Source organism: Dendrobates tinctorius, unplaced genomic scaffold (genome assembly GCF_039654945.1).
Source record: "Dendrobates tinctorius isolate UK_male_01 unplaced genomic scaffold, ASM3965494v1 ptg000093l, whole genome shotgun sequence".
Taxonomy (NCBI): Eukaryota; Metazoa; Chordata; class Amphibia; order Anura; family Dendrobatidae; genus Dendrobates; species Dendrobates tinctorius.
The window spans coordinates 23034436-23046574 of NW_027361761.1; the positions used below are offsets into that span (position 1 = coordinate 23034436).

The 12139-nt window shown below is 44.3% G+C and overlaps 2 protein-coding genes across 4 annotated transcripts in view; one reads left to right on the forward strand and one right to left on the reverse strand.

Moving 5' to 3' along the window:
• MEP1A (meprin A subunit alpha) overlaps nucleotides 1–12139 on the forward strand; it is a 71639-nt gene that overhangs the window by 51708 nt on the left and 7792 nt on the right. The gene's annotated exons all lie outside the window — the stretch shown is intronic.
• The window catches only part of LOC141098610 (adhesion G-protein coupled receptor F3-like), a 130529-nt gene continuing 118633 nt past the window's right edge, over nucleotides 244–12139 (reverse strand). Inside the window, exons 16-17 of one of the 3 annotated variants that reach the window (XM_073586572.1) lie at nucleotides 2598–2633; nucleotides 244–1029 (exon numbers count right to left, since the gene is read on the reverse strand). In XM_073586572.1, coding sequence (XP_073442673.1) covers nucleotides 949–1029; nucleotides 2598–2633 — 117 coding nt within the window. In that variant the 3' untranslated portion in view covers nucleotides 244–948. The other 2 variants (XM_073586573.1, XM_073586571.1) reach the window with 2 other exon arrangements.

Genomic DNA, 12139 nt, shown 5'->3' on the forward strand with positions numbered 1-12139 from the left:
TTTATGTTATTTCAGTGGAAAATTCAGAATATACTGTTTCAGAAAAAGTTCATATGAGTTTTTAGAATTATAACAGAATATTATAATGTTTTGTATCATTTCTCAAAAACCTTACGTGATAGGAAAAATCTGAAGTCATTTCTGAAATCAGCATGAAAAAGCCTACCAGGAACACTCAAAATTGTCCAAGGGACAAAAGCTTGATAACACAGTGTAATAGATAGACAAATAGATAAATAGATAGTTAGTTCATGGGAAACTTTTATTTAAAATGGTACAACTGTCTGTCTGTGAGCCCAAAACTCTGCCCTCAGCCATTTAAATATGACATGATTTACTTTCACATGGCCAGTGTCCGCCCCAAGTGGGAAGATTTTTAAATGTGCGATCAGCCCAGTCAGGGTGTTCCATAATGACATCAGTCCTCGCTGTCATGTCTCAGCTTTGCTCAGCTGCAGATCATAATAACGTGTGATTCATGCACACACAATGTGCGATGCCAATCTCATCGGGGTATAATAATACTTTCTTTAGTCAATCTACAGACTGAAGACTAATTAACACTCGCTTTGGGTTCCCACCAGCTTCCTCTGGCTTCTAGGTGTGATTTTTATTTCGGCTAAGCTCCCACTGGCGATCACAGATACACAAGTGGGTAGCGCCAACACAACAGTGCATGAAGAAACAAATACTGCCTCGCTTCCTCCATGGACTAGTACAAAAGTGTTTCCTTTGATAAGTGAGATCCATCAACAGCAGCCTGTTGTTGGTTTTCAGATAGAAAGACTTTTTTTTTATATTGCACTGATTTTATGAAAATCACTTAATGAAGACTTCTTGGGATGAGAATACGGCGTACACATTCTATGTCATTTATTTCTAACTTTATTGCTTGAAGTTATTTAACAGATTAGGGAGAGAAGTGCTGACATGGCGCCATGTCATTCATCATTTCTTCTTCTTTATTGAGGCCGTCATTTTGCTGGGGGCTTCAGATGTAGACATCGTGGTCGCGGTTGTGGACGTGGGCTGTTAAATAAAAATATTCATCCCTTACAGATTAGTCACATATACTATTAACCCTACCACTTATGCTCTTTACAACAGTAACAGCACAATAGTCCAGAAGCCATAGGATCAGTGTTAGATTTTCTGGACTATTCGTCCATTGGTTATCTGATATGTATAAGCTATTAGTCATACTTTTTACAATTATTCCCAAAATAAGAAAAACATGGCTTTCTTACAAAAACATCTCCACTCTTTAGTGGTGTAGTGTGATTTGTCAGCACTTTGAATTAAGGCAAACATTTTGCACCCTGTAACCCATGAACCTGTTTGCACTCTCTGAGTCCAGAACTAACTTCTTGGTCCCCCCCAATCACATGTATTATATTTTAAGAAATTATTGGTATAATGATACATTTGTTTTGCTAAAATACAACATAACATTAAGACATTGAAAAGTACTACACTGTCATATTTTTTTCACTTTTTATTACATTTTTTTGTGTTTTTATTACCCTAGCCTCAAACTCGTGGTCTAATCCTAACTCTAGAAGCTTCTGACTGCTTTACTTATTCAGTCCACCGGTCATTGGTTGAGCACTCATTGACCTCTCAAGCTGTCACTGGCAAGTTACCCAAGGAGATTCCCCAGCTAAGGTCTTCCTAAATCATTTGAGATGGGTCTGGGGGCCTGAGCATAATTTTTGCAACGTCTTAGAATTTGGCACTTGGGGCAAGCCACACACTATGCAGTTTCCATCCCTGTCCAGAGGTTGAGTCTGATACTGGAACTTAACCCTATAAAGCTGAGCTGCAATACCAGATTCAACCCATGAGTAGGCGCTTGTGGTTTTTGGTAGATCAAAATTTCGAGACTGCTGTTTTGGAAATCTGCCCAGAATGTATTAGTGTACTTATATTCATACACCTACCCATGAACTTGTGGGCATTTGGCCATGCTCGCTTGGTAAGTGATGAATGTCTAGGAACTGAAACTATCTCAGGCTTTTGATAGACCATGAAAGTAAGGGAGTTAAAGGGATTTTCTAGTTCAAATATTAAAAAAGGATGTCCCATAAACAATATTTATCACAGAATAGATCATAAAAGTACTATAGCCTGGGTGCTGAGACCCCCAGCTATCCCAAGATAAGGTGAGCATGTGAGAGTGATACTGAGCATGTGCGATCACTACCCCATTTCCTCACATCTATGAACAGTTATTGGACAGATAATAGAGAAGTGGCTGCACATGCTCAGTAATGTTTCATTCAACCCTCAATCTCAGGATTGGTGAAGATCAGACCCCCAGAGGTTACACATGTATCACCTGTGAACCCTGGTTGGACCCTAGCCAGTTCTCTGTGCGCCAAAGAGATAAATCTCTCTCTTATCCTGCTTCACTGTAGGTAAAATATATTAATCTGGAGACCAGGAGATTGTCTAGATCTGATTCAACAATAGAAAAACCTCAGCAAATCTCAAAATCACCTCCTTTAACAAATCAATATAATGGGTAATAATTTAAGTATGTTTATTATTCCCCCCAAAAAATCCCAATAACAATAGCAACCAAGCATGAGACTTACCGATGACGATCTCTTGTTGAAGAGCACCTCCCGCACCTAAATGTAGATTGAACAGTTACATTGCATTATTGATATCGGGAGAAGTTGCATCAAATAATTTATATATAATTTTACTCGTCTCCACGTATAAGGCAAGATAGTAAATTGTGACGTGTTGGAACTAAACCAGTGTTACATTTTTAGTCAGGCAGAATGCCCACCAATCCCATAATTGATGTGACATTTAGGTTTCTGGGATGCTCATTTACCTTTATATGGAGTAATTTCACGTAGGCATACAACAATTCACTAAGAAAAGGGATGGGACCAATTGTTTAGGCTACTTTCACACATCAGGTTTTCGGCGTCAGGCGCGATCCGGCGTCATGCCGGAGCGCCGGATCCGGCAAATATTTCGTAAAGCCGGATGTGACGGATCCGTTTTTCTGCCGGATCCGTCTTGTTCTTGACAGACAAAACCGGATCCGTCTCATCCGGTTAATCCGGTTTTTGTTCCGTTTTTCGACGGATTACGGATTACGGTTTTTAAAATCGCCCCTTGTGGCCTTCCGAACGGGATTGGCTACTGAAAAACTATATATAGCATGTTCCTACAGCCCTTCTTTGACAGGTTGTAGAGGAGAAAGTGCAGGTTGGAGAGAAGAGCAAGTTACTGGCGAAGATGGATGTTGTGATTGGAAATATTTTGAAGAATTTGGCGGATTTTATAGCGGAGGCGAATCGTTTGAGGGTGATTGTTCTGGAGAAGGAGAGAGCGAGACAGCAGCGCATCAGGCATCGTAGACGACGTTTGTGGATCCACCCCATCACAGCCAAGAGAATGACGCGTGGGGTCTATTCTACACTCTGCATGGACCTTCGACGAAACCCGGATAAATTTTTTGGATATGTTCGGATGAAAATGGAGAATTTTGATTACTTGGTGGAGCGCATTGCACACCTCATAAGAAAAGCGGACACCTATTGCCGCTTCTCCGTTTCACCCGCAGAGCGTCTGATGGTGACTTTAAGGTAAGCCACATTTATTGGATGTGCTCGCATCAGAGCACACTTTCACTGCAATCTTGTTGGTGGTAGTTTGTATCTCCAAGTGTTATAGGTCAGTTTTGGTATGTAATGCTGTAATTTTAAACTAATTGATTGTTTTTTAATTCCCCACAGATTTCTTGCAACTGGAGAATCCCTTTCGTCACTGCATTTCCAGTACAGACTCGGGATTTCCACCATATCTGGAATAGTGAAGTACACATGCCGTGCACTGTGGGACTCCTTAGCTGAAGAGTTTTTACCAGAGCCCACAACAGAGAGGTGGATTGAAATTTCAGAAAAGTTTCAACAGATATGTCAGTTTCCCAACTGCTTGGGCGCTGTGGACGGGAAACATATCCGCATTGTAAAGCCAGCCGGATCGGGATCGGAATATTTCAATTACAAGAAATATTTTTCAATTGTCCTCATGGCCATCGCTGACGCGGAATACAAATTTATTGCTGTTGATATTGGGGCCTATGGCCGCTCCAATGACTCTCAAGTTTTCAAACTGTCTGCCATGGGGCGTAAACTGTATGGAAACACCTTCCAGTTCCCACCCCCTAGACCGCTGCCGCAAACATCTGGCCCACCTATGCCATTTGTCTGTGTAGGGGATGAAGCTTTCCAGCTGTCAGAACACCTTTTGAAACCGTACTCTAGCAGAGGATTGACAAGAACAAAACGCATTTTTAATTACCGCCTCACAAGAGCAAGAAGAATGGTTGAATGTACCTTTGGTATTCTGACAGCCAAATGGCGGGTCCTATTGACTGCGATCAACCTCAAGACAGAAACTGTGGACGAGGTGATCAAAGCGTGCGTGGTACTCCACAATTTTGTTATCTGCAAGGAACCCATTTCCATTGAGGACACCTCTGAAGAAACCACCTTGCAAGATTACCATGATATTACCACTAGAAGTTCTGTGACGGTTTCAGTAATGAGGGACAATTTTGCACTATACTTTATGTCACCTCAAGGCAGAGTACACTGGCAGGATGACAGAGTGTGAAAGATTTGTGCCCTTAACCAAACTTGTGTACCTTCTGTACCAACAGTATATACCTTTGCCAACCAAAGTTGGCTATCTTGTCATGGTCTTACTATTTTTACCTTTAGGCCACAGGTGTGTACCTGGTTGTGTTTTATGCAAAGTATTTCACCTTGTAACAAAAGTTGTGTACATTGTTAGGAAATCACCAACAATAAACACAACTTTTTAGGTGAAATACTTTGCTTCAAACACAACCAGGAACACAACTGTGGCAAAAAGGTAAAATTTACCCACCGTTATATACCTGGTTTTGAATACCATTTTACCTTTGAAATACCTTTTTTTTTTTAAACATAGTTCGCCGCAGAAAGAAATGACAGACAACCATTGTGAAACGATAATTTAACTTTTATTTAAAATATTTTTTTTTTGTAAAATGTTTTTAATGTGCAAAAAACTTTTTTAATAAAGGTTTTAAAACCAAATGACCATTTTTATTAAAAAACACATCATAAATCGGTGTAGTGTGGGGTGGAAATACTGCTGGAGGGGCTGCGGGACACTTCGACACTGGGAGTGTGGAGAGAGGACTGGGATCGTGGTGGGGAAGGAACAGTTAGAGGTGATGGTGTGGAAAAAGCTACAGAATGGGTGGACATGTAGGAGGCAGAAGAGGTGGTGGGCGGTGGAGTGGAGGGTTGGGCAGGGACTGTAGGAGCAGATGATGTTGATGGCAAGTTGTATGGGGAAGGAGTTTGGTACGGGGAAGGAGTTTGGTACGGGGCAGGTTGCTGGAAGTGGGGAGATGTCTAGTACTGGGGAGGTTGCTGGTACTGGGGAGGTTGCTGGTATGTAATAGGAGGGGGAGGATGGAAAGTGGCTGGAGGGGGTGCAGGTGGAGGAACTACTGGGGTGGGAGGAGGAGGTTGGGAGGTAATGTGCTGGAGAGCACCGTGGCATGAATGCATTACATGCATCTGCTGGGTAGGAGAGAGCGTTTCCATGCGCTCCACAACAGACCTGAAAAAGGTGTGGTTTGGCGAAGATCTTGCTTCTGAATGCATGGTTTGCAGAAGTGTCTTCACCTCCAGAATGCTGGAGTTGATCTGCTGAAAGCCTGCGGAGATTTGCTCTGACAAGACTTTTAGACAGTTCTGGAAAGATGCATTCAGATGCAAGAACTCTGGCGCATAAGTCTTTTCCTGACCCCTCTGCTGCTGCCGCCCAGTACCCGCAGGTGTACTAGAGGTGGCAGGGGCAGAAGGGTGGGGTAAAGGGAAAGCGATCTCCTCACAAGCAGCTTCATGTAATGTAGGCGGCCACGATGCTCCTGTGCTGGTGGATGGGACAGATGGGTCGAATGTGTGGGAAGGCTGGGAAGGTGCAGATGTACCGGGGCGGTCGAAGTGTCCCTCGGTGCCGGTCTCCTCAGGGATCGCCTCAGAAGGGTCCAATCGTGCAGGCTCCCGAGTGCTGCTCACCGTGCTGTGGAATAAAGAGAAAAAAAAACAATTAAAATACTGACATGGTATGGCCCTGGCTGAAAAAAAATTGTTACATCTAAACATTTTTTTTCACATGTGGTGTGTAATATTTACCTTCTGGTGAGCATTGTCTCCCGGAGGAACGACAGGGCTCGTGCGTACTTGTACTTGCTCCTGCGTCCTCCAGATCCACTCGGGGCCCGCATCTCTTTATTGAACTCCTTCTTGAAACGATCCCTCACAGACCGCCACCGCTTCACAATTCTGTCCCCTGAAACGAGAAAGGATAAAGTGGTTAGTATACAACATCAGTGTTTCCCAAACTCCAGTCCTCATGGTCCCCAGGGGTCATGTTTTCAGGATTTCCATAGTAAATGGAAATCCTGAACACATGATCCGTGGGGACCACGAGGACTGGAGTTCGGGAAACACTGGTTTACATCAAGCAACCGGTACTGTATATACTTACGCTCTTTAATCTGGGCCCGAGCATCGAGGTCCTCCCAGCGGTCCACAAGGAGCAAACAGATTTCCTCCCAGAGTCGTCGGGTAACGATCAGGTCAGCATGGCGGCGGTCAGCCATATTCCATAGCGGCTCCCTTTCTCTGACGAGATCGATGAGGTGGTCCACATCAATCCCTCCATCCTCACAGTCAGAGTCGGGAGCACGCTGTGAAGGCTGTTAAAGAAAAAGACAAAAATAACATAATTAGCCTCCACAAAAGAAATGAAATAAAAAGTGCAAAAAAACAAAGCAAAAATATTATACTTACACGCTGGTGACCACCGCATCACTGTCGCCGACGACCCTGGGAGGCACTGCGAGGACCTCTTGGCCGAGCACCAGATTGGGAAGACTAGAGAAGAAAAGAATAAATGTTATGTCTTTGGATGTAGGCATTTGTTTGCTGTGTGTGGTCTGCAGAACATTGTTTTCTATGTGTTGTATGTAGTGTGATGTTGTGTTTCTGCGTTTGATGCCAAAAACTTACCAATTGTGAGCCCACTCCAGGTGTCTGTCCACCCCTTCCTTCTTCTTCTGGGAGCTCCTCTTCATCTTGTGATTCCTGTTTTGAAATAAAAGGCAATGAATAGACATATATTACAGAGATGATGGATTTTGGAAATAAAAACTTACCGTCAAACGCTGACGATGCGAGGGAGGGCTCCCAGAAGAAGATGTGCTGTCTTCCTGCTGGCCAGACTCCATGCCTGTGGGTGGTGTTACTGCTGCTGCCAGTGCTGCCACTGTTGCTGCTGCTGCATCTCTTGGGCGGCTGTTGAATAAAGAGAAACAAAGGGCCAATGAATATCTTGATATTCCATGGCCCTAGTTTGGAGGAATGGGGGATTTGATAATTACCATCTCTCATCTGCTGCTGGACTCCCCTCCCGTTGTTCAGCATGCTGCTCCATTTGGGGTGGTGGTGGTGCTGATGGTGCTGCAGTGGTCTCCTGCCTTCTCCTGCGCCTGGTTCCTGTCTTGGGTGGCATGTTGGGTGTGGCTGAGGGTCCCACTGTCATGCTTTTATATATGTGTCTTGTGGGCAGAGCTAATGAGCATGCTCAGACCAAAAAAACCGGATCCGGCGCATCGCGGCGCTCATAGGCTTTCATTGTGTGAAAAAGCCGGACACGCCGGATCCGGTGTGTCCGGCTTTTTTGCCGGAGACAAAAAACGTTACAGTATCCGTTTTTTCCAGACGCCGGATCGCGACACATTGCCGGATCCGGCGAAAACCGGATGAAACGCATGGCCATCCGGCTCGATCCGGCTCTAATGCAAGTCAATGGGGGGGAAACCGGATCCGGCATTGCATTTCGCCGGATCCGGTTTTTGTCAAAAGTGCCGGATCGCGCCTGACGGCGAAAACCTGATGTGTGAAAGAGGCCTTAGTGGCATCCAGTTTAGATGTTGTACAGATCAATTGTGGGAAGCTTGTTAATAATTTGTTATATAAAACATCTAAGAGAAAATATTACCAGATGGATCAAATGTTTGACATCCAACTATAGAGAAACATGGTATGGGGATTGAGTAGGGTATGTTGGAATCAACAGAGAATGATAGTTTCAGGGACTTTCCACCCTACAGCTTTAAAGAACTGGTCCATGTACAATTTTATGAAATCATAAACTGTTATCATTATACGCAACAATAAGACTGATGAATTGTATCTGATCTTAGGGTTGGACTGGCCCATTAGAAAATCAGATAATCCTTCAATTAGCCCATTCTGTGACACAATTATGAAGCCAAAAATTACAGCAGAAGACAACCTATTGCGTTGATCCAGGGAGCTAGTCTGATTGCCGTATGTGGAGTCGGGAAGGAATTTTTTACTGTTTGCCACATGGGTTTTTTTTGCCTTCCTCTGGATCAACATGTTAGGGCAGGTTAGGATAGGATATGGGTTGAACTAGATGGACTTACAGTATCCCTTCAACCTTAATAACTATGTTACTATGTTACCTCATTTGAAAGCTGCCGACTAGGAAGAAATTGTTCGGAATGTGAAAGTTGCCCACCCACCAGCTGGATGTTGATATTATAAGTCCACTGGAGTACACGGTATGGAGTGCAGAGCAGTGGCGCCAGTTGGGAAGGAGGGTGTACTTTACTTTGCTTTCTTAAACTGCCCTGTCCCATTAAGATTAACTTTAGAATTAATGGAGAGCCACTTTAATAGTGGATGTGTAGATGTTCTGTTAGCTATAGAGTGTCCTTCGGGAGCGTTGTCAGCTATTGGAACATATGAACTTAAACTTGACGTCCACCCCATTAGACTCTTCAAATCCTTCTCTCTGCAAGTGGCCGTTGTGTATCGCCCTCTAGGCTCCTCCTGTCAATTTCTGGATAACTTTGCCACCTCACTTCCACACTTCCTATCTTGTGATATTCCCACTCTCATCATGGGGGATTTTAACATCCCCATTGATGAGCTGCTCTTCCCATCTGCGTCTCATCTCTAATGTCCTTCTTTGGCCTTTCACAGCTTTCCAAATCTCTTACACATGAAAACGGGAATACTCTGGACCTGGTCTTCTCCCGACTTTGCTCACAGCATGACTAAATTTTCTCCCCCACTCTCTGACCACAACCTTCTTTTCTTCTCTTTCAGGAACTGTTTCCACACACAAGACACTCCTACTTGCCACAAATACAGAATTTATAATGCCATCAATACCCAGCAGCTCATGAATAATGTACAGTTATCCTTAGCCCCAATATCCTCCCACCCCTGCCCATACTCAGCATTGTCACATTATAACAATACATTGCAGAGCGCGCTGGATGAAGCATCACCTGTTACAAGCACAATGACCCTCCACAGACGACAGCAGCCCTGGCACATGCTGCATTCATGTATTCTCCAGATCTGCTCAAGGTTTGCTGAGCGTCTGTGTAGGAAATCACTTTCAACAGAAGAAGTAACCAGGCTCCTTGCCCTACAACCTACACCAGTGACCTTACTGCCGCACATCTCCTTCGGTTCCTCTCCCAGATGTCATACCCACCTAACTAAAATATGTCACCACTTTCTTCCTTCAGGTATACCTTTACTTAAAAAGCCATCCCTGGACCAGAACTTTTCTGCTAACTACAGACCGGTCTCTAATCTTCCCTTTAGCTCCAAACTCCTGGAACGCTTCATCTACTCTCTTCTCGACCCTTAACTGTTTCCACCCTTTACACTCTAGTAAAACTGCCCTTACTAAAGTCCTCTAAAGATCTACTAAAATCAAAATGAAAAGGTCACTACTCCCTGCGGTTTCTCTTGGATCTCTCTGCAACATTCAACACTGTGGATCACCAGCTGCTCCTCACCATGATCCACTTTATCGACCTCAATGGCATTGTCCTCTCCTGGTTCTCCTCCTATCTCTCTAACCTCTCCTTCACAGTATCTTTTTCTGGCTCCTCTTCCTCTACTCCTCCCTTTCCTATCGAGGTTCCTCAAGGCTCAGTCCTAGGCGCCTTCCTCTTCTCCTTATACACTGCTCCTATTGGTCACACCATCAGTAGATTTGGTTTCCAGTATCATCTCTATGCTGATGACACCCAATTATACATCTCTTAACCTGACATCACCCCCACTTTAATACAAAATACCAGGGATTGTCTGTCTCCAGTCCCTAGCTGTCATGATCCAGGTTGGATTATGATAGATAAATGCACTAGTAACCTTTTTTTCCCTTAAGCTGTGTGCTTAAAGATAGTTTTGCCCCCGGTGGCCATTAGGGTCATTGCACTGTGGTGATTTCAGTTCTAGTTTTGCTCCCGGTGGCCATTAGGGTCATTGCACACTGGTTACTTTAGTTTAGTGCACGTGATTATGAAGCAGGTGTGATTGCTGGCTCTCTGCTATAAAAGTGTGTCAGGTGTTGCAATCACTGTTGGTGATATTGCTCATTTCCAACCAAGACTGGTGAAGGAAGGAGAGAGAGAGTTCCTGGCAGCTCAGTCAGAGTCCTGGTGTGGAAGGAGTCAGAGAGGAGTTCCTTGCAGCTCTGACAAAGCTTGGTAAAGGAGCAGCTATTCAAGAGGAAAGCTACATTCTGGTGGTGGACTCTGTGGCTGGGAGCAATAGCAACAGAGCAAAGCTAAGTGGAGTTACCCATGTTTTGTAACTTTCCTTTTGTGTGTTTCAGTGCAGTGGTGGGATTAGTTTCTGCATCATCCATTTCATTAGAAAGGGCTAGGTGCAGGGCGAGCTAGGGTTCTTAGGTTCCAGCTCGGCGACAGTTGCAGAGCCTTTATAGGGACTGTCAGGAGTGTAGAGACTGGCTCAGGGGAGTGCAGGAGATCTCCACATCCCCATTCCCTATCGCAGGGCCCTCCATTGTATCGGTTTCCCTGGTGTTTCCCCTTATTATTTAAATTCGCCCTGCTGGTGGCCTCGTATTCAGTTTCATGTGTAATTCTGAAATTCGCCTGCTGGAGGCGGTGTATCCGGCTGCACGTTATATTATTTAAATTCGCCCTACTGGAGGCGGTGTATCCAGGGTTGCGTGTGTCATAGAAATTCGCCCTGCTGGAGGCGGTGTGTCCAGTCACACGTTGACCATCACATTAGCATCATGTCCTCCTATCTGAAATCTAATCTCTCCAAAACTGAACTCCTTGTGTTTTGTTTCTCTACTAACCAACTTATACCTGACTTCTCAATTTCCTTAGATGGTTCAACCATAACTCCCAAGCAGCAAGTTCGCTGTCTTGGGGTCATATTTGACACAAAACTTTCCTTTATTCCCTATATCCAGTCACTCGATCTTGTCACCTGCACCTTAAACACATCTCCAGAATACAACCTTTTCTCACAATTGAAACGGCAAAAACTCTTACTATCGCTCTTATTCACTCTCATCTGGACTACTGCAACTCTATTCTGATCGGTATCCCTCTAACCAATCATTCTCCTCTACAATCCATCCTGAATGCGGCAGGCAGGATCATATTTTTATCCAGCCGCTTCACTGATGCCTCCAATCTGTGCCAGTCACTGCACTGGTTACCCGTTTGCTACAGAATCAAATATAAACTCATCTCTCTCACCCACAAAGCTCTTCACAGTTCTGCACCGCCTTATATCTCCTCTCTCATCTCTGTCTATCACCCCACCCATGCCCTCCATTCTGCAACTGATCTAAGACTAACATCCTTCATAAACCAAACCTTGCACCTCTCTTGTGCTGTACCAGTTTTCTGGAATGCACTACCCCAAATGACCCGACTGATATCTAGCTCCCATATTTTTAAGCCTGCTCTAAAACCCATCTGTTTAGATAAGTCTATCACCTCTACTCACTAACCTAACTCTCCCCTCTTTTTAAATGTTAGGCCGGGGTCACACTAGCGATTAAAACGGTCGAATGCAATGCGATAAAAAATCGCATTGCATTCGAACCCATGTTATTCTATGGGGCAGCTCACATCATGCGATTTTTTTATCGCATCCGATCCTCGGACCGAGACAATCGCAGCATGCTGCGATTGTCACCGATTTTCGGATTGGATTCCCCAATGCAA